At 39.3% G+C, this 26316-nt stretch overlaps 1 protein-coding gene across 4 annotated transcripts in view; it reads right to left on the minus strand.

Annotated features, from left to right (window-relative positions):
* The window catches only part of RBPJ (recombination signal binding protein for immunoglobulin kappa J region), a 143775-nt gene that overhangs the window by 83889 nt on the left and 33570 nt on the right, over positions 1 to 26316 (minus strand). For 2 of the 4 annotated variants that reach the window (XM_420752.8, XM_046940620.1), the window contains exon 1: positions 9671 to 9869. The exons of 1 other annotated variant lie outside the window; for it this stretch is intronic. In XM_420752.8, coding sequence (XP_420752.2) covers positions 9671 to 9681 — 11 coding nt within the window. In that variant the 5' untranslated portion in view covers positions 9682 to 9869. Of the gene's footprint in view, positions 1 to 2338; positions 2435 to 9670; positions 9870 to 26316 lie in introns of those variants that run through there. One more of the 4 variants, XM_046940618.1, reaches the window with a different exon arrangement.

The following is a 26316-nucleotide window of genomic DNA, read 5'->3' on the forward strand; positions in this document are numbered from 1 at the left end:
TTCTTTTGTGTTTCTTAAGGTGGATAGTGATAGGACAAGGGGAAATGGTCTTAAACTGAGACAGGGGAGGTTTAGGTTGGATGTTAGGAGGAAGTTTTTCACACAGAGGGTGGTGACACACTGGAACAGGTTGCCCAAGGAGGCTGTGGATGCCCCATCCCTGGAAGCATTCAAGGCCAGGCTGGATGTGGCTCTCTGGGCAGCCTGGTCTGGTGGTTGGCGGCCCTGCACATAGCAGGGGGGTTGAAACTCGATGATCACTGTGGTCCTTTTCAACCCAGGCCATTCTATGACTCTACGAAGGTAGAACAGAGCAGTGTGTTACAGCAGAGTGGTATGTGGCACTGCGAGATTATGGTGCTAAAAATTAGGAGACTGCATTATTTTTCTGCCTCTTTAATATTTTAATTTTCTTGTTAAGTGTGTCCTTATTACACATCGCACTTTCTAACCCTGTATCACAGATGAGAAGCTTTTACAGGGTGTTGGTAGTCAGAGGACAGAAAATATAATGTTGAATCCTCTTCTCTGCACAGTTCCTTGCTACAGACTGCAACTGAATTTCCAAAACAGAAAGGATGGAAACAGGGATGTGGCTCCACAGCACTGTGCTGTGTTACATACAGGTGCTGATCACAGGAATCCAGAAACCTGAGAGTCAGAGGGTGTCTGTGTTGTGGCTTTTCTGAAGGGAATGAAGGTACAGACCCCAAAGAAGGTGTTTACCCTCGGTCTTCTCTACGACTGTAAGAGGTTTTCTTCTGGCAGCAGCCACTGTGCTCAGGTTAATAGCATTTTAAGGCATAAACAAGAAGGGCATAAAAAAACCATCCAACAAGCATGGGCTTCCTGCAAAACTCTCTGTTGTCTTTCCCCTCTCCCGTGGCAGCAATAGATGGAAAAAATCCTTCCCACTTGCAGAGGTACACAGGCTTCTCTGCAGGTTGTTTTCATTGCCTCTTCCCAGTGTCTTGGCTTTTGCAGTTACACTAGTTAAATTTTTCAGATCTGCTAGGATTTGGGCTGCAGATATTCTTTTGCCTTTTCTATTTTATTGCAGACTTCTTGCATAGTTACTGATTGGCACTTTATGGTACTCAAGTATTGATTTTTGTCACGGGTTGCTAGTTTTCTTAGGATTTTATTTTCATAGCAGTAAAAGGCATTGAAATGCCATTATTGAAATGAGCTTAAAAGCTTAGCATTCACAAGCATTGGTTTTGTTCACAATAACTTTCAATTTTCTCACTTTAAAACACAAACAACCAGAACCGTTATAACAACAAGGGTGTCATAACAAGTCCCAGATCTCTTCATTGTTTTCCAGCCTGCTTTTAATTGTCTGAGTGTTACAAAAGTAAATTCAAAAGTTTTGAATTAGCAGCATTTAAAATCTCAGAGTATCTGGAACTAATAAGGCTTCTACGGAATGGTAGTTCTACAAAGAAAGACCATTACAAAGTATATTAGTTTGTGGCCACTGCAATATACAGTGTTAAGTTTTGGCCTGAGCTGACCGCGTACAGAACTAAAGAAAATAATGTATGATGTTAGGAGAGAAACCAAGCCTATGCTAGATGGGATCAGTGAAATAGAGGAGCCTGACAATGTAAGAGTGTCAAAGAAAGAAATTGCAACCATATTGCTGTAGAGCAGGACATAAACAAAGGCACCGAGCTGAGGGAGTAGATGCACTTTCAGTAATGTGTGTGAATGAAAATATCAGTAATTCAAGATAGAAAAAAGGTGAAAAAAACTCAATTTGAATTTATGTAGCCACCTGCCATTAACTAACCTAAAATCAAGTGAAAGTCATTGTGTGGCTGGGCAGAGAGAAGGGAAGATTACAGAAAGCATTAAAATGAAACAGCTGAGCTTTCTTACTACAGCTACAGAATTAAGGCATAAAATGAAAGAATACTCAGGGAGAATTTGAACCTAGTAATCATTAGATCAATAAAAAAGAATTCGTTTAGGACAACTGGGAACTTAAGAATGTGAAAGCAAGCACAAAAGTGATGTTTTGGCCAAGAACTTCTGGACAGGGAAAATCATTTTTTTTTCTAATGTCAGCAGAAAACTTTGTCTAAATGTCAGCAGCAAGAAGAAAATGTGAAATCATCAGCAAAAAGAAACATTTATCATTCCTGAACTTCCATGTCACCTATGGCAACTTCTGGGAACAAGATTATCCACGGGGAATATTATGAATAGTTACTGGCAATAGATTTCAAATGTTTTTAAACATCTCCCTGAAAACAAAATATGCCATTGAGCGTCCACTCCAGAATGGCTTTCTGTATCAGAAGAGGAAAATAAAAAAGAATGGTACACCTACTTTTGAGCAAGATCCAGGAAGATATTCAAAAAACACAAAGGGTGACGGGGTAGGTTTGTCAGGTTTTGCTGTACAGAAGCAGTTCATCCTAAAATGCTGAACAGATGAACCCAATGTAGTCTTATAAACGGTTGTTCATCACAGAAAAGCAGTTATGTAAGAGCCCCTTAGAGAATCCTGAATCAAATAAAAGCAGGTAGACAGCTGAGGACAGGTTAACAGCAGAGACACGTGAAACTCCTCCCACTGGTGAGCACACCCTTTGGTGCGTGTCCAATTCATTGCTACTTCATGGGTCTTACAGGGTCCAACGGGATCGCAGTACCTTGCTACCATAGGGGCTGAAAAATGCTACCAATGTCTCCTCAGAGCTGCCCATGTGTGAAACTTTTAAGAAGAGGTCAACAGAATGCAAAATACTCCATCTACAGAGAAGCATTTTCCACCCTAGCAGAAGGCCAGGGTTGCCTCCTGTCAGCCAGGCCAGGCAAGGAACCCGTCACCTGCTGTTAAATACCCATCCTGACCCCTCAGGTTCTCATCCTTCTGGCTAATATTTCTCCATTTTATGAGATTGGTCAGAGTCCTGACATGAGATTGACCAGAAGTACCTGCACTCTTGTTTGGAGAGCTGGCTATGGTGGGGCAGAGGAAGAGGCAACACTGACAACAGTGTCCTTATCTACATTTGCCATCAAACCAGTGCAACTTACTCTTAATAAGGAAAAGACATTTCACCTGCAGATTAGGGGTAATTATTTTTCTGCCAACTAGTATCCGAGAAGGATGTGTTTTCGAGCTACACTTAAAAGTTAGAATGGTGGATTTTAGGAGCCCAGTACCCAGAGACAAGGGGTTTTCTTTGGGAATATCCTCTGGTTTAATTGTGTGTTTTTTGGTTTTTTTTTCTTAATAAATCATGCAAAGAGCTGCACAAGATGTATATCTTACCAAAGAATCTATGTCAGGACCATTAAACCCAAAAGTTAAATTATGGCATAGTTTAAGTCCACAACAATACACAATTTCTGGGAAAACTAGAATTTAGAATTTTCCTCTATGAGAGTTCAACAGAAAACAGCACAGATTCTTGTATTTTCCATGTGGAAGAAAACCTCAAATAAACCCCAAGAACTCCTAGAATATCTAAAAATACAATACCCTTTTTGTATTTTTGTACCAAATTCCCACTCTGTAATATCCAAGGCTTTTCATCTTACATCCTGATTATCAGATACTCGTCATTATACAGAAATATATATATATGTATATGTCACATTTATATAACATGTCACATCTTCGAATGGGAAGACAACAAAAAGCTAACTTAAACTAATGCAATTTGTATTCACTTTGCTGTAATTGGAGACCTTCCTGTTTACAGAAAAACGCCCCTGAGTTTTGAGAAGACGTGAAAAGAGATGGCACAGTCCCCTGTCATAACCTGGGCTATCGATGTAACACTCTCAGAATTCAAACCACTGCTGTGTGCTGTGTCACAGGACAGAAACTTTAAGTCCTGTGTATGTAGAGGCACAAAAGAGGATGTGCTGTGTCTCTTTGGAGGCTCTCATGGGCCACTGAAATAGCAAAAGAGAGAAGGAAGTACTGTTGCTGCTCAGCTCAGTAAATAACCAGGATTCTTAGCAAATAGGCACACTGGGGCTTTCTTAGGAGTCACCATCCAATCACCTCACCCTCAAGATAAAAAAGCAAAAATCTTAACTCTAAGCAAAAAAGCAGGAGTGCCTCAAACAAAGCACCACAGAAGTCTGTTGACCATCAGATGGCCACACAAGGGTTCCAGGAATTTAAAGGTTGTGAAAATAAACCCAATTTTACCATTCTGTGTCTAAACAGGATACTTCATCATTGCCTAAATGGCCTGTTAAACTAGAGGTAAAACTACTATTTCAAGAACGCTCTGATGGTGCTATTTAGAACACAGACTACCACTCCAATCTTTCAAAAGCTCAGCTCCCACTTGTTGAGGATACTGAAGATTAGTTGAAAAATTGGCTTTTTGCAGTACAGCCTACCTGAATAAGTGTAATGTAAAGCTTCTTTAGTGTCTTTCATAAACGAAGCCCAGATTCACCCTTGACAGGAACTGTGAAAATCTCTTACAAAAAGATAAATGTTTACACTACCTATTCTGGGCTTGCTTAGCTCTGGACCTATTACTGCCATGGAAAATTCAGGAACATTTGACTGATTCTGCTAAAGAAGCATCTTAAGGAAAAGGTTAAATAAATCTCATGCCTATGCAGTGATTCAATGGATTTATGATTGTAAAACCTAAGCTCACGGAATTTTGAACACAACACAGTTTTTATTTTGCTGGATTCGAAGAGCAGACATTTTATCAACACACGGGAGATTCTGCAAACTTCATTTGATCATACTGCATAATTCTCTTTTCTTCGTGTCAGACTGAATTTTGGTGATGCAGAAAATCTGAAGTGCCATTTTTGGATTGAAAAATCTGTGAAATACTTTTTTATGTATGGGTATATCATACACACATAACTATGTGCCTGCACCCATGTTCCTTTTGCTGTCATTTCACCATTAGATTCCATTTAAAAACCAAGGAGGTTTTTTTGGATACTTTTCTAGTGGCTTAGAATACCCACTGAGGCTGAAAACAGGCCAGAGTTTCTGGAAATCTAAATCCTCTTATTTTAATAGTTTTTTAAATCCTTGGCGTTTAGCTTTGAACTTTTACCAAGAAAAGTTATATCTTATAAACAATGGCATTTGTTGATTGGATGAAGGACTAGATCAATATTGGTTTTGGCAACTCTTTTTGGCTGTGTGTGCCTGAAGAAATATGCTGGTTGTGGTGTTAAAAAGTTATGTCAGTTCCTTAACATGTGCCTCTTTTTCTTGGAGCATTGCCTGAAATTTAGTTTCCAAAGTTACTTCCAGAAGTTAACCTAGAGGCTGGCCTCCTCTGCAAAGGAAGCTACACAAAAAAATACTGGAATATAATCTACTGTTGCGAGCTATCACCATGCATGAAGTAAAATGATTCAAGATTAAAGACATATCATAAAACAATGTATTTTTTTTTCACAGAAGCATGAACCGTAGGCCCCAACTCTCATTTACACTGATTAAGTCTGATTTATGCTGTTCTTGCATTTTAAAAGGAGGCTGGAAGTAAATAAGTAGAATGATAGCAATAAGGTTTTAGGCACTATGGGAGTAATCTGTCTGACACACAGCAAAATACAAGCCACATGATTTCCATGAATCTGTTCCTGATTCAAGCCCGGTACTATGAATGAACAAAAATCTATCTTTTAGGGAAAACATGCCATTTTGATTTCAAAGTTTCCACTGAGAGGAAATGCAAACTGACAAATTACTACGATTACATTCAGAATTAACATTTTCATCTTATTTTGATTTGAATTTGTTTAGTTTCAGCTTCTGACCATTTCAGCCTCTGATTCGGCTGCTACAGGAATGAGTCACTTTGATTTAAAATGCCTGTCCTCAGAGCCAATGGCTCCTCTCAGTATGGGTTGAAGGATGCCTTTCAACGTATGGGTTGAAGGATGAGCTAGCTGAACTCCATAAAATAGTCCTGCAACTGGTACAAAGGTACCAATATAGCATCAGCATAATCTCTCATGTTTTTATCCTTTCCCTAGGTCTTGCTAAAATAGTTGTACCAAACTGGTGACTTAAAATGGTTACCTAATTACCAGTTTAAATTTAATAGTGGCCCCGTATCTATCTATCAGTCTCCCATCCGTGCCCTTAGTTCACCTATCTGTCCTTGTGCTCAGCCCTCAATTGTATTTCCAGAAAGCAATCGCATTGCATTCCAGCCTTTCTTTTGCTGTGATAAACAAGACAAGCTCCTTCGTTGCTCTCAAAGAGCAGTTCTCACAATTCATTCACGTGCCTGTTGTACATGCACAAGTCTGAATTCTCAAATGTGAGCAAACAGATTTTCCACAGAGCATCTTACTGAGAGTCTCAATAAAGAACATTAATATTTTCCGATTTTAAAAAAGAAATCCTCTCACCTGATTCATGTTGAGATTACTTATGCCTTTTTACATTCAGGTCATTTTGTTCCTCTGCCTGACAAAAGCCTTTTCTTCTTCTTTTTTTTTTTTTTTTTTTTTTTTTTTTTTTGTATTTTGTTGTAGTCTGATGAAGAATGCCACATTATAATAGAAATTCATGTTTCTTGACCCATCTCCTCTGTCTTTAGGCACTTTCGGAAAGTAATTTAGTCTCTCCTGTCCCAAAGCTGTCCCAGACAGGTGGGATAAATGAGCAGTAAAAGCTCCCATCCCTGTACGTTAATTACAGATGACTTTTGATAATGCTGTAATGGAAAGTATTGCATCAATCGATTATACAAATAGAAAATTGCATTTCCTCTCCCATGAAAAAGAACAAAACTGCTTATTGAACACTGCTGCATATTCTGCATTATTTCTAATTTTCCTCTAATAATGTCTAAATGGGTTGTTTGTGGTCTTTTCTGGTCATTATTTTAGCACTGATCTTATTTATATAAATAGAAGAAACTACAGTTCATACATTTATGATGTCTAAGAATCTCCTCTTCCCCCATCCTGCTCAGAGTCAAGGATATTTTCTTCCTTTTGAACTTCAAAATAATTATTTCTTAAGGCAATACAAAGGAGACAAAACAGCCCCATCCAATGACAGATGAAGTAATTTTTGATTATATATGTAGTAATTTTTCCATTGAGCTGTGCTTTATGAAATGGCTTCCCTTTCACTTTAGTGTCAAATTTATGTTTTACAAAAAAAAATGTGTGCTGTTTCAGGTTTTTTATTATTGTAAATTTTTGCTAATGAAAAATGAATTGTGAATGCCAATCTATTATGATTCAAGGATAACTGTTAACTGTGCAACTGAAACTGTTGCACTTCTAATAACCTACGAAGTGACATATTCATTCCTTCTTTTTCTCCACTATCACAACCGTTCTACGTGGTTACTTGCATCAAACTAAAATAGGCTTTGTGCACCATGTGGCTGGTTATCCCTATAATTATTTTGAACAATTTTTCCATAAAGAATTCAAAACTATTTTACAAAAAAATAATTTTAAAAATATGCATCAAAATTATTGTATTCAGAAGAGGAAGATGGGTACTATAGGTGGATGAAACAGTTTGATGTCAGCTTAAGCAAGTAGTGAAATTCAGATAGAACTTAATGATGTGTTGGCTTTGATCAGTTAAATGTTACTCTGACAAAAACTAATAGAGAGAATTTAAGGGCAGTAAATATTCTGCAATTGATTTTGCTTAGTTTTCCTCGATATGGAGAATATAATTTTGGAAGCCTGCTTTTCTATCCATTAGGATAACAAGCATAAAGTGATTTATGAATCGAGCTGCTCATAGATTTGTTAGTACCTGCTATAGAGTTTCTTTAAAGATTTTGGAATGATATCTCCCATCCTACAGTTCTTTCATTATTCCAGAAAACCTTTCTAGTCTACACTCAGTTAAATGTTTTTCATCACCAAACCTAATCATTTCCAGAGAAGGAGAAAAAATGCTCTAAAAATAAGTGGCTATTTTTCTGTACTTCACAAGAAAATTTTCAGACACCTTTCTAAGCCCAGCCCTTCCTGCAGTCACTGGCTGTGTGCTGTCTGAGTTTTGATCCGCGCGACTTCTGATGGCAGAATCTGTCATCATTTGAAGTGTTATGTAAGAGAAAATACTTGGCATTTTACACTAAGTTCAGTCAGAGATCTGAAATGCTCTAATCCTCTTTTACCTGAAATGCTGATTCTGAATTATAATGAGAGTGAAGACAATTTCCTTATTTCTTCAGAATTTGTCTGACATTTGTGGGAGCAAACTGTATCCTGGCATGTTGGTGTCTCTGCCTATGACTCTAGATTGTCAAATTTGATCATTTGACCCAAAAAATAAAATTAAAAAGTACTTTCTCCAAAGGCCAACAAGAGATTTGTTACTCTTTTTAGTCTTTACTTCTTTTGCCCATTTGCTCAATCTTAATACACGATAAAAGGATTACTTTATCAAGGGTACTAAAATCAATCCATGCTTCTGGAGAAGCTCTCAGTAGTTCACGGGTGTCCTGTTGATGGCACAGCCATTTCATTGCTGAGCTTCCTGTCTAACGCACAGTGTGTACCCCCCCAGTGCATCTCCACGTTTAATGCAACAGCATGTCCTTGCCACTGCTGCTGGGCCACGGCCATGGCCACACCTCATCTTGCCAAGGCTGTGCCCTCACCTGACCCAGCAGCAGGAGAAGTTCCCACTGCTTTTGTCTCAGCCAGACCAAAGTGAAGCTGTTGGATTTTCTATGGAAGGACTTTGCTGTTGGGATTTTAGGGGAGGCCTCATATCTCATTTACTCAGCTATACATTTTTTCATTGGTTTGCAAAGCCCTTCTTCATCACATTTTTTTCTTCCTCAAAGAGCATGATTTGCAGACTTTCCCCCAACTTTGTCATCCAGCCAATATACAGAGCTCCTCAAATCTTTCTCTGTACATTCTCCCATTGTTTACCCATTGTTGTGGATCATCTTTGAGTTCACTCCTTTTTTAAAAAAAAAAAAATAAGATAACACTTGAATGGTAAAAGCAGAAACTGCAGTATTCTAGAAGCTATTTGAAGCAACAAGCAAGAGCAGAAACTTGTAGCCAATTCGCTTGTCTTCTTAGGTTGATATTATCCCTACTGATACCCACCACTTAACTCCTCCCTCCTGCTCAGACGCAGAGAACAATCAATAAGATTATCAGTGATCCTCAAGATCCTTATCAAAGGCCTGTGAATATGAAACATCGATTCCCCACCATGCAAAAGCTCTGTCAGCCTGCACACACACATGCCATGGAGGTTCAGATGCCTGTGATCTCCTCACCAGCTCTGGGGAGGGACTCACGGGCAAGTTTGGCCAATGTACACACTAGCTGTGTGCTTGAATCAGACACCTCAAGAGCAGCCACAGCACACGTCCAGCGAGACATTTAGGCCTAAAACTATAGCTATATGGTTCACAGAGAGAAAATACAGATTCAGAGCAGTCTCTTCATCTTCCAGTATGAGAACTCTCAAAATTAGTTATGAAGGGCAGGCAAAATATAATTCAATAAAAACTGACGTAGTTATGCTTTATGGCACCAGACATAGATCATTTAATTAATTATCCAATTTTTGCATTAAGTTCTCTTTTCTGGAAGATATATTGTTAAAAGAGCTAATATAAAGTAAGATGGAAGCAGAATAACAGTGCAGAAAGGTTTAAGAGTGTTTTTAAATAGTACAATAAGCACTTACAAGACTTTCATTTGGCTTGGCTTACAGCATCAGCACGCGACGTTCTTGCAGTGCCCTGAATCACTGAGCCACAGAACTGCCTTACCCCATCCCTCTGTAATTCCCATGCAAAGAGGTTTCTGGGCCGAGCTATGGTATTTTCAGCTCGGACTGGAAAAGGCAAGCTTTCCAGATCTTTCATGTGCAATATACTAACTCTACATAAAAGAGCAGACTTCCTCATTCATATATGGAGCAGGCTATATTCCTCTTTCACTATGACTGTCAGATCTGTGACACAACCTCACAAACCCACTGTAGAGAAATTCAGAAAGATTTTAGAGAAGTCATTTAACTTTTACTGAATACAAAATGCCAGAGACGTGCTTTTAATGACTGAAAGTTTGTTTTATAAGTGATCTTAGTAAGAGAAGGAAAATGAGTCATGTGGAACATGTATCGTGTATGAGGCATCTTACCCACAGAAGGGCAGAGGGAATGCAGAGAGGAGACTTGCCTGAACTTCTAACAGCCTCGAAGAGCTTTTTCCTCCCTACCTTGCAGGACAGTGTATTTCTTTGTTTATGTACAGAAGCAGTCATTATGTCTATCCAAACCTCTACCTGAGCAGGCTACTCAGCATATGACTCGTATGACTGCTTTGAATGGCATTGCCAGTGTGGCCTTTGAAGCCTGCAGCTCATGCAGCCCCGGCATTGGCAGCTGTGACAGCTGTCTGTCTCCTCTTTGTCACTCCTCTGGGATTCTGTGCTCTTCAAACATGGATGTGACAGAGAGGAGCAAGAGAGCATGAGTGCAAGGCAGTGGATAAAATTATGAAATCACATGGCCACCTGACAAAATTCACAGTGTTGTAAGAAAGACAGTTCTGCGACGTTAGGCAGGTCTAGTATCCTTTACAAGAAACACCCACATGCCTTTCTGTCTTGTAACATTTTCCCCTTTACATGTGTGCTGGGCAGGAGGATGTTATTGCTGCTCTAATCTTACATCCAAAGAGCCCAGTGGTGTTAACAGAACAGCAGGCACTGGTAAAACAACAGCCATGACTGTGCAGTTAGTCAGCCCTTCAGGAAGCAACCTCTGCCTTGCCAATGAGATGATGCTGCTTCCAAAGACTGCTCACTCGGGGACTTTTTTTAGTGTCTGAAATTTGGCCTTAGAAATTATCACGATGTGAAAAGGTCGAGAGTTGATGTGGTCATTGTGTGTAAAAGTATCCAATGGAACGAAACGAATCATCCTAAAGTACCAAAGGCTTGCAGAAGTCAGGACAGAGCAAGTGATTGTACCCACATTTATTTGCCAAACTGACCTTACTGACTCAACTGACTGTTGAACCATGCTTAGTTCCACTGGTGGTGATAGTCTTGCTCACATGAAAAAGCTCTAACTTGGGCTCTTGGTTATGTCGATGGTTCCACTGAAACTATACTGCTGATTTCATAAGCTATTTATTTCCTGTGAATACCTTGGAAAAATTCTTAGAAGAGACTTAAATGAAGGTAGTATTGTAACTTGGCAACATCACTTCTAAATTCATTACTGCTCATTTTCTGTTTTCCTTTGCGGAGCTCTGGTGCCTGTCATCAATAGTCAAGGGGAAAGATGGGGATGTTTTGTTTTATTCTGATTCTACAGAACAAAATCCTATTGGCTTCAGTGTTTGGCCCTAAAAAAATTATTGAATTTCCCCTAGGAAGCTGCAACTTTAAAATATTCTGTGTTGATGCATTTTTAAGTCTGTCCAGATGTAATATGCTCACACAAATTAGCCTCACTTTTTGAGTACCTGGAACAGAAAGATTTCCTAATTACAGAAGATATATTCTGTATTCGTCTTTTCTATTGTGATTCAAGTCATATGATCAGTTTATTTTTCTTAAGTCACAGATTGCAGAGCTCATTTAGCCATGGTGATTTAACACAGTGCCATGCTGTGTTTGTACAGAAACATCGCAGAAGGGAGATTCCAATGGGATTTTAGCAACCCCTTTCCAACACAAGAATTTTGAATAAAATTACTTGGCCGTAGGCAAAAGAATTTCCTTTTGGCAGTTTTTCTCTCCAAAGAAAACACAAAAAGTGGAAGTTAAATAGTGATGTTAATAGAGTTTTGTTGCAGTAAGAGAAAAAGCGGTATTCTCTACAGCATAGATACAGCAGCAGTTGACATACAGCTTCTCTGATGGACCTTCCCTTTATTCAGCCCCTTTCCTGGATTCAGGTCTTCACAGAGCTAATCCCTCGCTTGGACCATTCCTGCCCATCCCATTTCCTTTTCTTAGAATCATCTATATCAGATGAAGGAGGGCAGAGAGCAAGGAATGAGGTCAATGCTGAGATTTTACTATTTTAAGTGCTAGTTACTAAGGAAATGCTTGCAAATATTAGGGTTTGCTTTGTGTTAAGTTCTAATGGAAATAAAAAGATGAAGACTGAACAATTCTGTGAAAAAGCCACAAGAAAAAAGAACCCAAAACAACTACCCATACTTCTACTTGGCTGCCATCTGAATGGCGTAGGAAGCATCAGAACACAGCAAGTCTGTCACACTTACTAGAGCCAGGGAAAAAAATGTTTTCTTAGAAAACATGTCAGAAAAATGCCCTATCTGCTACAGGTTTTCTGGTTTGCTTTCTTTTCCCGTGTTCTCTTTCCATTTCATCTTCCCTGGTGAAAGAAAAGAGCAGAAAGGAGGAAATATTTTTCACTCTTAAAAAGAAAACTGAAAGAATGTTTTTTTTTTTCCCCAAGAAATGTAAATTTTCCTACTGAAAAATAGTTCTTCATGAATAATACCAGTCAGTTCCTGCCACTGTCCGCATTCATGACTACTGATGTGGCACTGATTATGACTTCACTGTCTACAGTCACACCGTGCCATACCATACCACACCACATCATACCATACCAGTTAACAAACCCACAGCCTCGTGTGCTGACTTGGATTAAGTTTTCCTTGGAAGACAAACTCCCAGGTCTCCCTCTCTGTCTGCTGGCTTCAGTACTTCCAGATGAGACAAGTCTCTGCCTGAGTCCCACCAGAGAAGAGCCCCAGGCAGGACAGACTTTGGCCATCTTCCCTTCACTAATATTTTTAGGTCTTCATCGAAATGTCTACATAAAATCAATTTTAATTGGACATTGACCAACTCTGGAAAACTGATGAGAAATTAATCTTTGAAAAATTCAAATTAACTGTGGAAAACAAATTGATTTCGTCCTGTATCTTACGGATGTCCTCAAGATATTTAAATTGGTGAAGAGACAATCTAAACAATTCAGGTGTCATTTTTTTTCTCTGACTGCAAGGTTATTATGCCCTCAATATAAACATCAGATTGGAAATATGTTGTAACAGCATCCAGCACACATGCAAGAAATCCCACTGTAGAAAATTAATTTTTTCAAGGAAACTAAAAAACTGTATCAATTGGAAGTAAATATAATTTTATACTTACATTTTTAGTAGATTGAAACTTTAATTATCTTTGTGAAGAATTCATCTCAAATATGTTTCATATGAACTGGATGCCTCTGGATAACCTCTCTTTAGCTTTTAAAATAGCAGACAACACAATCCTGTCTCACTTTGGAAATTTCCCAGTTTTCCAGTATTCTCTAAATGTTTATTAAAATGATGCATGTAAGGGGCATTGAGACCGTTCTTCTTTGCACCCCACTTCTTCAGTTCTTAGTGTCTTATTTCTTTTTCTATCACACAGGATGGGGACCTGTCACTTCTCACTTGCTAACACCTACATCATGTGTACATGAATAAACTGTCCCTTACTTTCAACTTAACTATACAATATAGTTAGGTTAAACTGAAGGGGGTCTTTTATCACCAATAACCTAATTGCTACGCAATAGTTTGTTGCTTCCTTGGCTTGTGTGAGTGTAGGGTTAAAATGTGACGCTGGTCATAAAATGACCCAAGCACAAAACAAACTGACTGTATTGAAGTGCTGAGTGAGCTAGCCAATGAGATGCACTGGTACACAGATACATTGCTGTGACAGGGCGATAAATATACCTTTGGTTGTAGGTAACCTGAAAATATACAAGCCTGTTCATCTGGATTTCAGTGTTTGAAGATTTCCTCCCATATGCCCACCATGTGTCAGACTAATGCTCCAGCTCTAGAGAACAGTGAGGCATGCTGAAGGCAGCTACAGTTCTGAGTTAGGCAGATAATGATACAGTGCAATGCTGTTTCCCATCCGTCTGGGGCAATATGCATTCCTGCTCTGCTGCAAGTATGGAACAGAATTATCTCTAAGTAATCCATTTATTCTTCTGACTTCCCTTTATCATCTCTGCACACTGACTTGTAACTTAGTCTTGTTTCCTTTTACTTCTCCTTTATGCTGTACATGGAAAAAGTAGCAGTAGATTCTTAAACAGTTCCAATTGTAATTAATAATTCTCATGTTCATTTTCTCTTCCTAATTAACTGTGCTTAGGAACTGCTTTCAGCCTTGGAGAGCTGGCTTGCAGTTTTTCTTGAATCGTTTCATGCCCCATTCTAATTGCATAAGTTAACAAATCATTGGGCACTCTTCCTCTGTTTGGTGGAGCTCCTATTTTGAGTCATCCTCTCCTGGGTGCAAGACCTGTATTTAAAAGTTGGCTCTTATTTTTAGAATCTCAGTTAGAGTACTGTATTATATATCCAGCAAATACAAGTTGAAGGCATGTAAGATGATTTCTTCTTCTTCTTAATGCTACCAAATTACATCCCTGCCAGCTGCATAAAAGGGCTGACCAGTCTGCAAATGGTCATCACTAGTTCCTCTTTCAGAACCTGGCAGATGCGGACCACACGTGTAGATGAGGCTCAGTGCTCTATGGTCCATGGCTCTAGCATGATGCACTGTTCTGTCTGCAGTGTGCGGCAGCTCCTTGTCTTGCTCCACCTGCCTGGACCAACCTTCCCCCCACAGGGCTCATGCTCCAGCCATGGGACTCATCTCATGGCACTGTAGCCATACTAGTGCTGTTCTGTTGGTGGTACGCATGGCAGCACTCAGTAGAGCAAGCGAGCAGATTTGAAATGTGATTTAATATGAGTAACTGAACCAGAGGACATTGCAGAGAAATGGAGCTGGAAGGGAAGCCAACATATTTCAGAGAATACAGGCATGACTCAGAGTCACAGGACCATGAATGCTCAAAGTTCAAGTGTCTTAAACTAAATATGAAAGACTACCAACTTTTCCATCCATCTCCTCATTTTGACCTTCTTTGGACCACTATTTTTTGGTAGTTTTTTCCATCAACTGCAGGGAACATGAGATGAACTGGAAAAGAAAAAAAGTGACTTGCAAAATACTACTTTTCTGCCTTTCAGACTGAAGTATTATTTGCAACAAAGTGATCGTTTGCACACTGAAGAAAGAAGTCACAGGCACTAGAGAGTGACCATTCCATTTCAGAGTTCATTGCATTACTGAGGCAGTGCAATAAAATCCAGCATTAAACTTTTAAGAACTTGAGACAGCTTTGAAAGGTATCACTTCTGATCAGAAGACTTCCTAGTCTATGTTCCAACTACAATGTAAATGGCTAATTAAAATGTGAACTTAAGCCTTCTTCCCTCCTTCTACATTCCCCCTTCTCCTAGCACTGCAATTTACAGAAGCAAAAAGAGGAAATCTGATGCTTAATTTTTTCTAATTGTAGAACAGTTTTTGCTTAGTGTTCCCTGCAGTGTTCTTTGCATAACGTTCTTGTTTCTTATTCCATTTGCACATGGCAGAAGGAAGAAGTGATTGCTACATGACCTCAGCGTGTCCATGCCAACTTTTACCCAGACAGCAAATGAGGGTTGAGGACCCAACTGCGTGGCTTTTTGCAAAGGCCCCAGGAGGTGCCCAGTGCCCAGGCTGACCACAGTCACGCCACGACCACATGAATACTGGATAGCATCATATAACTGATCCTCCTGAGACTGCAAGATTCACTTACTTCTGACTGTTATAAATCTTTAAGGAGACAGGCACATAGTATAGTAACACTTCCATGGTGATTTCCATCAAGTGATCTAAATATATTTTTAAAGGCATATCTGTGAGAGAAACACACTTTTAGAAACTGGCAGTTACCTATCCCAGAAGCCCTAAGACTACTAGCATACCAATGTTTAGTTGTCCTCTCTGATAGTAGACAACACCAGATTTTTTAGAAGATGATTAATAAATCTTCACAAAATAATATTTTATTTATTTTTAAAGGAAAGTACTAGTTGTTAAATCACTGCTCCAAAATATCTGATCTAGTGAGTGGCAACCCTGCCCACGGCAGCGGAGTTGGAACTAGATGATCTTTAAGGTCCCTTCCAGCTGAAGACATTCTGTTACTCTATAATTCTATGAAGATATGTTGCTTGGACGTATCACTGTCTAAATAACAAATGTCTCTTCTGCCTGTTGTATAGGACAGTATATACCCAGGTAAGATCGTAGGTAACAAGATTGAAGAGGCTCAGAGAAAACAGGCGTAATGAATGAAGTGCTGTGTGAGATTACATCTGAGAAATTAGAAGGATGGCCCCGAACTGATGGGCAGGAAATCTCACCTACTTGGTGAACAACAACAAGAAAGCTTATTTCCCATTTGTGAACATAATTTTACATCACCGAGGCTGGAAGGAAGAAGATTTATCTTCATGGCCAAAAATGCCCACCTTCTGCTAGTACTTCAGAATCCATTATGACACTGTAGTACTTTAAGTCTCCTAATCCCAAAAGATTACAAGGACAGGCAGGGTCAGTGGAAAGGATACAAAAGATAACCCCATTTCTACTACCTCCTGTTAGCTTCTGAATGAAATCCAGCATGTAAGGCTCACGCTCCTGTTCTCAGCCTCTGCCTTGTATCTCTCTCTTTTCCCATCTGCACTTTAGTTAATCTTTCTCTGTTTCTGCCATCTGTTTAGTCGCTCTGTCCTACACTTTCTTTTGCAACACTGCAGCAAGCCTGCAACCAGAAAGATAACCCAGAGTGCTGGCTTTGATAGCCCAACACTAGAGTAAGCTTGCCAGGTCTCAGAGTGGCTGATAAGACTTTCAACTACATTTTTCTTTCTGTTCTTCTCCAGGAAATGGTGACTGTGACATGCACAGCTTCCAGTAACCACAATGGACTGGGAAAGCTGGTTCCCCACACCTGGGAGAAAGCCTAGGCTGTTCTCATATCTTCATCTGGAAAAGCTATTCTGTCAATTTTTGGTGAACTGACATCACAAAGTTTGATTGCAACAACAAAATGACACTTTCTAACAAGAAGATTTGCCAGAACACTCCTGATGTTGTGTAGAAGAGTGCCCAAATAAGCTTCTATAAAATTTCATATTGTATAATTTTTTTGAAAGAAGCCCCCTCTGATTTTTCCCTCAGTTCAATTGCACTGAAGGAGGAACTTCAGTCTCAGTGCTTAAGGATCGTGTCTTTTATCCTACAACTTTGAAGACAGAACAACTGTAGAGAAACAAAATGACAACACAACATTTAAGAAACCTGAACTGTACAACAAAACGATCACATAAATGAAAATAAAACTCAATTTCATCTGAACCCTTACATTTTTCTGCATTTTTTCTGTAGTATTACTTGCAGCATCTTATAGGCTTTAGCATGGAAAAAAAATATTACAAACAACTGAAAGTATAGATGAAGTTCGAGCCAGAGACAATAAAATGAGGCCTTACTGTAGCTGATCTGACAGGGTTGTGGGCCTGCCTCTGACAACTGAAAACGTACTCTCAGCTCTACTGGGACATTTAAACCAGTGTAAAATGGAACAGCCACTAAGAATATGGCTCAACCCTTGATGCAGATAATACGTCTCTTTCCCACCTTTGTACCTTGTCTGTACGGTCCTTTCACACACAGACAAACAACAGGATAGCTTTAGTTCAGTGTGCTCCTTGGCATTGTTCACCGGAGGCCTCCCAGGTACATGTGACACGAGCAAAGGATCCAGTATTGCTGGGAAAGGAGTGAGAAACCTGGTAGCTTCCCCAGTCACGGTCACTGGAAGCTGCAGATTTCCCCAGCAAAGCTGGTCTATGGGGAGGCCTATTTTTTTATGTCAGTTACCCCTCTGTGTAATCAGTAGAACAGAAAAGAAGCATATTGGGACCATCCTGAGAAAACCTATTTTCCTGAAACGTAGCAGATGGCTGTGAGCTCTGTAAGAGGTGCTTGGCACCGGACAGCCCCAGGCTGTGTTTTATCAAAGGTAACCTGTCTGGCACGCACAACAGCAGTGTCTGATGCACAGCACAACACTGCACTTCATTCTCCCAGCAGCATTTGGAAGATTCACTTAGCTATTATTTCTCCAGATATTGCGAGTGGGAGTCACTCCTCAGTGGAGAGAAACAGACTACTTTATTGACTAAACAGTACTGTTCCTCTGAAAACACACACACACACAAGATGCAGATGAACTGTTAAGTAATTTCCAATCATTTGAAATATTTACATTCATGCTTGTACACATTTTTCATCAGAATACATTCTGTGCTCATTAACAAAGATGCTATTCCATTTAAGTCAAATGGAGATTCTCTGGTGTCTCTTAGCACAGATTTGAAGCCAAGATATGTATCTTACTCAGTTCATTAGACTCTCCTATACTGTAGATTAAATAAGCAAATATGTCACTAAATCTGTTCAGCATTAAAATGATACAAAGTGTATTTTTCTTCTTCCAACCAAATAGTTTGCTTCAAATCTGAAACAGATGGAAACATAGTGAGTTATCTTAGATGAGTTCATCTGGACTTCTGAGTGGAATGTCCGACATTTGGTCACACATCTTGAGATGTGAATTAGGGTCTGAACAGGGAAATTTTCATCATCTAATGTTTACTCTTGTGGATAAGCTCATTAACTTCAGTGAACAACACGTAAAACAAATGACACTCACAGCAAAAACATGTGGGGTAAGTTTCTGTATAAATTTTCTCAAGTGTAGTTCACACTCCCAAAGACAGTTGTACCCCAAAAGTCCAACCAACAGAGCACATAGAAACTCAGTATGAAAGTTAGAAATCTGGAGCAGATCCTTTTATCCTATGTCTTCTATTAAACCCACTTTTCTTGTCTGGAAGATTAATATTTCTGGGGACATGCTGACTTACAAGTCATTTATGGAACAAAACATACTGTTGTTATTTGATTAATTAAAAAAAAAAAAAACAGGAATGCAAAATATTCCTTTTCATATTCATGGAAAAAAATATGAAGGGATTTTACAAATGAAGAGTGGCCAAGATTAAATTTCTTTGTTTACAGAATTAAAAACACTTTCAATGAGAACTCACTCTCACATAGCAATGCTAACAGGATCAGCCACAGAATCATATTCCATTGTCAGATACTCTAAACACTGCAATGAAACTGTTCTTGTGTTGACAAAGTCCTTGTCCTCTATTAGCCTAATCAGGCTGATCTTGCCTTACTGAAGCTCAGGAGAGCTTTGCCATTGACTTCACTAATGCTAGAATTCTACCTCTGGTCAAGAGCCTGAATATGAAATGTGCTGAGCTTCTGGGTCCTCTGTAACGTAAACAAGACCTGTAAGCACTTAGTAACTTCTCTATGGTACACACATCTGATTTTTTGACTGGTGAGGGCTGCTTCAGGCTAATTTTCCAGCATTCTTGATAAGATAAATTAGCATACTTGGAACTCCTCTCCATGAGAATTAAGCTGCTTCTAATTCTTAGACTGAACAGGTTTGGTTCTTTACACTGCATTGAAGTGGGGCCAGCTTACTTCTAATGTGCAACCCTCCTGATTCCCACGAGCAAGTTAGAAGAGTCTATTCTGTGGCAATGAAGAACAGAACATCTGCCTGAGAAAGATTTAGCACACATCTGACTGACACTGTCCTCAACCTTTATTATATTGGTTTTCTTCTTGTTTGCTTTTAAACACTTTTTATCACAGTCCGAGAGTTGGGATTCACTTCATTACCCAAACATCACAGAATTCTAAACAGAATGAGTTGGCTTTATTGCTCCTATGATTCCACTGCATTTCACTAAGTATTTTGTGTTTATTCTTTCTTGCTTTGGGAAGGAGGACAGAGAAAATAGCTGCATTTAAACAATCTTCAGGTTGATAAGACAACTTTCTTTCCTGGAGAACTCAGAGTTTTTGTGGCTTGCTTTTTAATCAAAATCAGAAACCCAAAATCTCACTTATATTGGCTAAATTTTACTTTATTCTTCTTGCCTAAAATTTCTTCCTGGCAGGCCCTGCACTTTCAGCCATGTGTAGCCAAGAGGAATTACCAGGAATGGAGATTCAAATGTTCTAAATGGAATTTAAATGGTCTAAATCTGGGCCTTGGTGCCTCGATTATGTGACTTTCTGGTTTTGATATCCCTAAGTGTCTGACAGAGACTTAAGGGTTCATGGACCAAGACCTAGTTTATTACTTAAACAGCAGAAGATACTCTGAAACAATATTGTGAAACATAAATGAATTTGCACATGAATGCAAATGGGAATTTATTCAGTGAAAATTTCTCTGTAGGACTTAGCTGACATCAGAAAGGATGAAAAATAGCAGGATTTAAAAAAAAAAGAAAAGGGAAAAGGGGGAAAAGAATTGTATTTACTGGAGCTGTGGGAGCTATGGACATTCTCAGGATAATTAGTTACACATGTTTTAGTTGTGCTCTAGGGTAAAATAAGTTCTGGGATGAGGTAATAAATAAATTAAATGTGGTTTTGGAAATAGTTGTTCCTAACTACCCAAAATGTCCACTGCTAGAAAAAAAACTTGGATACAGCCAGTGTTGGAAATCTGAAAGGACCACAGAAACAATTTTTTTATAAGAGCAACAATGCTGCAAAGAAGACACCACAAAAACTGAAGTCAGCACATCTTGAATGCTGCTGATTGATGCACTGAGCTAATCTAATTGATACATTTTGAATCATTTTGGAAAGATTTGTTGGAATAAGCTAGGTAATGCGAGGTATAATAATGCACCCCCATATGAAGTCATCAATTTTTGTAACACCAACTCAAATACCAGCTGCATCTTTTGTTCATGTGGCTGAATTCTATGAACACTGAATTGCCTTCCACCACCATCGCTCACTTTTATCCTTTTCACTTTTTAGGGTAGAAAATGAAAGTGCTATTTAGCTCCACTTATCATGTCATGTGCTGATTCACTGCTAGGTCCTGTTAATCATGTTTGCTTTGCAGTACCTCTAGAGTAATCTTTTAAGTGTTGTGGATCAGATTCAGATTAGATTCTGTCCTGTCGCTGTGATTAAATGTAAAATCTGCCTGACCCAGCCATTAAGAGAAGACAGATTTTAAGACCTTCACTATTCACTAGAGTTGTGCTTAGACCTAATTTCCATTTTCAGTGGATTTGTCAGCACGCTGGGACTTTGTCTTGTTGGGCAAAGAGCTAAAAGCATACTGACCCATGTTTCCCAAGGTTTTTTAAACTGTACAGTGATTTCCTTTCTCACAACACAGGTGTATGGGAACTTTTGAATCATGGCCTGGACCTCTGATTGATCAGCTGAGGTAAGCACTGAGTCAGCCATGGGAACACTGGTGAAGGCAATTCGCCTGTGTGACCAGAAGGGGTGGAGCCTGGCTGCACCTCTCCTAGACCCCATTTAAGGGCTCTCACTCATCTAGGTAACTTGCATGAAAGATGGAACCTCTCTTTGAGATGTCTGAGAAATAAAGGAAGTACCCAAGCAACATAAAATATCTGGTACTTAACTGAAATCTTGAAGGCAAGGAGTATCTTTACAAACAAAAGATACCGTGAGACTGCTCAAAACAGAAATTCTGGATTGTCAACATGACAATAGTAAAGATGAATACTGCTGTACAAAACTAGCAGAGTTATACTTATCAGAGACAATAGACCTCACATAGAGAGTTTAATCAATCTTTGCTTGGCTACTTACCACATCTGAAAAGCGTTTTGGCTGTGGTAGGACTTTATTTCAAGCTGACTAACTCTAAACCACAGCATTTACTCTCCTCTTGTCATGAAATCAAATACTATGATTTTACCTAGCATTATTTACCAAGGTTAGTCAGACATCATGCATACACACCCAGCACAGGAGAAAGAGAAGATGAGATTTACGGATAGCTGGTAAGAACGTGTTTCTGAGGCTAATTGTCAGTAGCTGATAGGAACACCCTCACAGATTACTTGGTGCTGAATCATTTTATCAGCATGTTTTTCTAGAACCTCCTTAAGAATATAGGTTAGATCAGGGTGATACTATCCACTTTTTTTAATATTACCCACGCTTCCAATGCAAATCTGATAGTTTGCAAGTTCTAGTTTCATTTCCCCTGTGCCAGCGTAGCAAACACTCCATTAGTCAGCACTCTATTAGAGCGCGGAAGGATCAGGGACTCCCCCAGCACCACCTCTGAGCAACAACATAACATGAAATTGTTGCTCTAAGACCTACATTCTTTCTTCATCCTTGCTTAGTACACCGGTCAAACTAGTAATTATGCTGTTAGCCCTGATTTGCTCATTTGAATTTCTTTCATATACTTCATCACTACTTTGCTCACAAGGACTCTCCACTGATACTCTCACTTTTGAAGCCTTCGAGCTTCCATTCACTTTTTCCTTTTCTTTGCTGGTCACTTACGCCCAAATATCTAGGTATCCACCGCAAGAAGATAACTGAAGAATTAAAAAGGAAGAAATTGTCCACTTAATATCACTCATGAATGCCTCACTGCTGAGCTTCTCAGCTTTTTTTCTTGATGTGAAATTATTTGGAGTGGCTAAAGGAGTTTAAAAATCTGTATGAATATTCACTCTGGGCATGAAAGCTAATACAGGAAGCTTGTGCAAGTGATCTTATGCCCAGTTAATGTGGAGCATCATCTCACTGTACAGAATATCAGCTGAGTATTTAGTCAGGCACCCAGAACATTAAAAAAAAAAAAAAAGCTGTGTTCATTTTCCATTAGAAAGATTTGTTCCAGAAGATTTGCTGATGCTTTTGCCCAGAATCAGGCTTGCAGTAACACCCGTACCCAAATCCACATCCTACTAAATACCTCCAAGTGACTTCTACCTGAAAGTAAAGCAAAGTCATCAGATTCAAAGGAGAACAAGGACCTACTTGTACATCAGAAAGACTACACATCAGTGGGTAGACATGAAGCAATCTGGAAAATACTGTTGGTTGTCTGCCCTGTTCTTACGCTCCTCTGAATGTGCCTGAAGTTGGTCACAGTTGCTAGTGGGTTTTCCTCCAGAAGTTATAGGCTTTAGCCAATCTCTAAGGAAGCTGAATACCCTCTGCCCACAATCTCCAGGCAAAGTGCGTGAGCAAAAGAAAAAGAAACTGAGGATAAAACAGTGATGGGGGCAACAAATGAAAGATTGTGTTCATAATCATAGGTTAGAAATGAAAAATCCTATTTGGATCTGGAAGGAGACACCAAACAGAACACCCTTTCAAGGATCTCTGACATCAACCAAGGGACTGATGGATGTTGTGCAGCAGCACTCTGCCAAGAGACATGACAGATGAGGGAATGAAAATAGGCTCCTGTGCCCAGGGTCCACAACAAGCATCCGCCTGAGGCTGTGAGAGAGCAGATGGAGCACAGCAGAGGAAACAGATGGGCAGGTCTCCTACAGCCTCACAGGGCTTAGGTGGGAGCATGTAAATAAAAAGGCAAAGGGTAAACTGAAACCAAAACCTGAACAAGAGGTTTTGGAGGAGCTGTAAGAGGGGCTGTCATGTGGTGAATTCAACATGCTTGTACTTCATGATCTTCCAGTTGCCAAAGAGGGGACATGATTCAAGGGACTCACAAGAATGTCACGGTAGCCCGTGCCCTTGTTATACAAGCACTTACACAGATTATCAAAGAAACATCCTAAGTCTAAGAGGGTGTACGGGCAACTGTATTTTCACAGCTGAATTTATCTAAATATTCCATCCAAAGCTGTTGAAAATAATCTTATAATAGTAGCCAACGTCTATGCTCCATCAGCATATTTCTGAAACATTCAATGGTGTTATGGAAATACGAGATATTATGAGTAAGGTAATCTGAATGGTGCTCATAAGCATAAGCACAATCACAAAGCACACATTGACCACAGCTGGTAACTAGAGTCACAAGAAGTTGTTTTATTAAACAACTTCATTAAGCACTTTTCTATAGAACTGCGCTTTACATTAACAGGAGGGAAATATCTTTTTTACATAACAGCGATGAAAATGTAGTATTCATTCACTTCTTGCCAAAATGGTACATCAACCTTCATAGATTTTCATCCAAAACCCTGTGTTCTGAGCAGCAGCAGTTCGTAGCAATGTGACCGGTGGAATTTAAACTAGGATTCATCATTACTACATATAGGGCTATACATTTCATCATTCTTAATATGTTAAAAGTTAATAATCACCTTGATTATTTACAGTAGCAGAGGTAAGGCCTTTAGCACAACTCATTTTTTGGCAAGCAGCTGGCTGCTACTGTAGTTGCACCACCACACTGGCATTTGGGAGGTGAAGGTTTAGCCATACATTTCCTGTGTGACTTTGTATACATTGCTTAACTTCTGTTTCTCAATACTTATCCATTAAATAGAATTATTTCCTTGTGTGACAGGAATGTGTATTAAAACAAATGTATTAATGAGCAGGTACAATGTTGACACAAGCAATATAAAATAGCAGTTAGGCAAATGTCCATGTTAATTGAAATTAACATGCAAAAGTCTCTGTATTCATACCCATCATCTACTCCTAACTTAGCTACAGATTCTGCAGACCTATGCCAATAACTCACCAGGAAATTTTAAAGTTTTCTGCTGAATTCCAAGTCATTTGAGAAAAGGATTCAACAAAATTGTTGAGTTCTGCAACAATTTCTGCCAGCGGTAGAAATATTGTTAAAAAATTGTCCAGTATGAAATTCATGTATGTTAGAAATGAAACCGTAGGTAATTGATAGGTAGAAAATATGCAAATAGATTATAGCAATGCCTACTGTATGGCTTTTGATTAAAACAAGTCTCTGGTTATGTTCTGAATATAATGGAGCAACACTTTTCATGTAGGGTAAGAAGAACGGGGAGGAGAAGTGTGAGGGATGATGCAAGATTGCACAATTGCTCCACGTGGAGTGAATCTGCTCTAGCACCGAGGAACTGTTTGAGGAAGCTGGGAAAAGGAGAAGGGTGTGCCTGGTGAAACCGTGTTCCTGACAGCCATAACCACATGTTTAAAATAGCACTGAAAATATAGACTGGACCGTTTTTGTTGGTTTTCAGTGCTATGAGATTTCTATACAACTCTTTTAAAACAAGCATGTGTACAGAAAGAAAAATAGGAGACATCAGTGACATCACTATCCTTAATAACCACACTCCTATCCTAATAAGGAGGAGCTCCCAAGGCCAAAAGTCTATATATTATCTAACTGAAGTATAATCTCTACTAATTCACTGTGACAGAAACTGTTTAATTTTGCTTCTATAGAGAATGAAAGCACAGAAAAAAAAGGGAAAATACACAGTAAAAAGAAAGATGTGTGCATATGCATCATACATAGAAATAGGCCATGGTCAAAAGCAACTTAGTATTCTGATAAAATGAGATTCAGCTTTATACATGGGAAAAAAAGTATTTAAATCTGGTAGAGAGAGAGAATTTTCAGTGCTAAAGAAATAACCAAGAAAGCCATGCAACCAAAACCAGTACCTTTGCTAAAGGTCTCTGTCTAACCAGTTATTTAAAGGGAGGGGAAGTAAGCATGAAACTATCACAATCACAGCTAGTGTTCAAATTCGGCAGTGCTTCAGGTAACAGTAATATGACAAAATGAAAACAAAAGAGATCCTCAAAGTGATCCATCTCAAAACAGGTAAAAAAGCCATTGTGCCATTTCATGATAGCCCCCCTTTTCACTCTCCAGGGTTACAGTCCCACATCGAACAGATGCTGTGTCAGTTCTGAATAACCACACAAGAGATGTCATTTCTACTTGCATAGCTTCTTCTTTTGCTTTTCTTTTCTTTTTCCCATCTGGACAAGCATGAGGAAAGGCACCTGCTTATAGTCACAGAGCTGCAGCAACAGGCTGAGGACTGACTACTTCCCACATTACCTAACCCGGTTCACTGTTTGAATGGCCTTCTTACTAACTTAGAACTAATATTTTTGTTTTGATTTAAACTGAAGGGTGATATGAAGAAATGTATCCTAGTACGACATCAAGATTTTTAGCTTTTTATTTTATGCAGTCGGTGCAGTTTTTTGATCAATTACTAAGATAATTGGAGTCCTGAATAAACAAGTATAAGACAGCACATCAAACAACAGAAAATATTTTCACGGAATCACAGCAGAACAGAGCTTGGCAGGGACCTCTGGGTCCATCTGATCCCAACTACTGCTCAAGCAGGGCTACCCAGAGCAGTGTGCCCAGGCCCTTGTCCAACAAGTTTCTGAAGATCTCCAAGGAGGAGACTCCATAGCCACCCTGGGCAAGCTGTGCTCAGACAGCCTCACAAAAAAGTTCTTCTTGGTGTTCAAGGTTCCAGTTTGTGCCCGCTGCCTATTGTTCTGGTACTGGGAGGGAGT

Source organism: Gallus gallus, chromosome 4 (genome assembly GCF_016699485.2).
Source record: "Gallus gallus isolate bGalGal1 chromosome 4, bGalGal1.mat.broiler.GRCg7b, whole genome shotgun sequence".
In the NCBI taxonomy this organism is placed as follows: domain Eukaryota; kingdom Metazoa; phylum Chordata; class Aves; order Galliformes; family Phasianidae; genus Gallus; species Gallus gallus.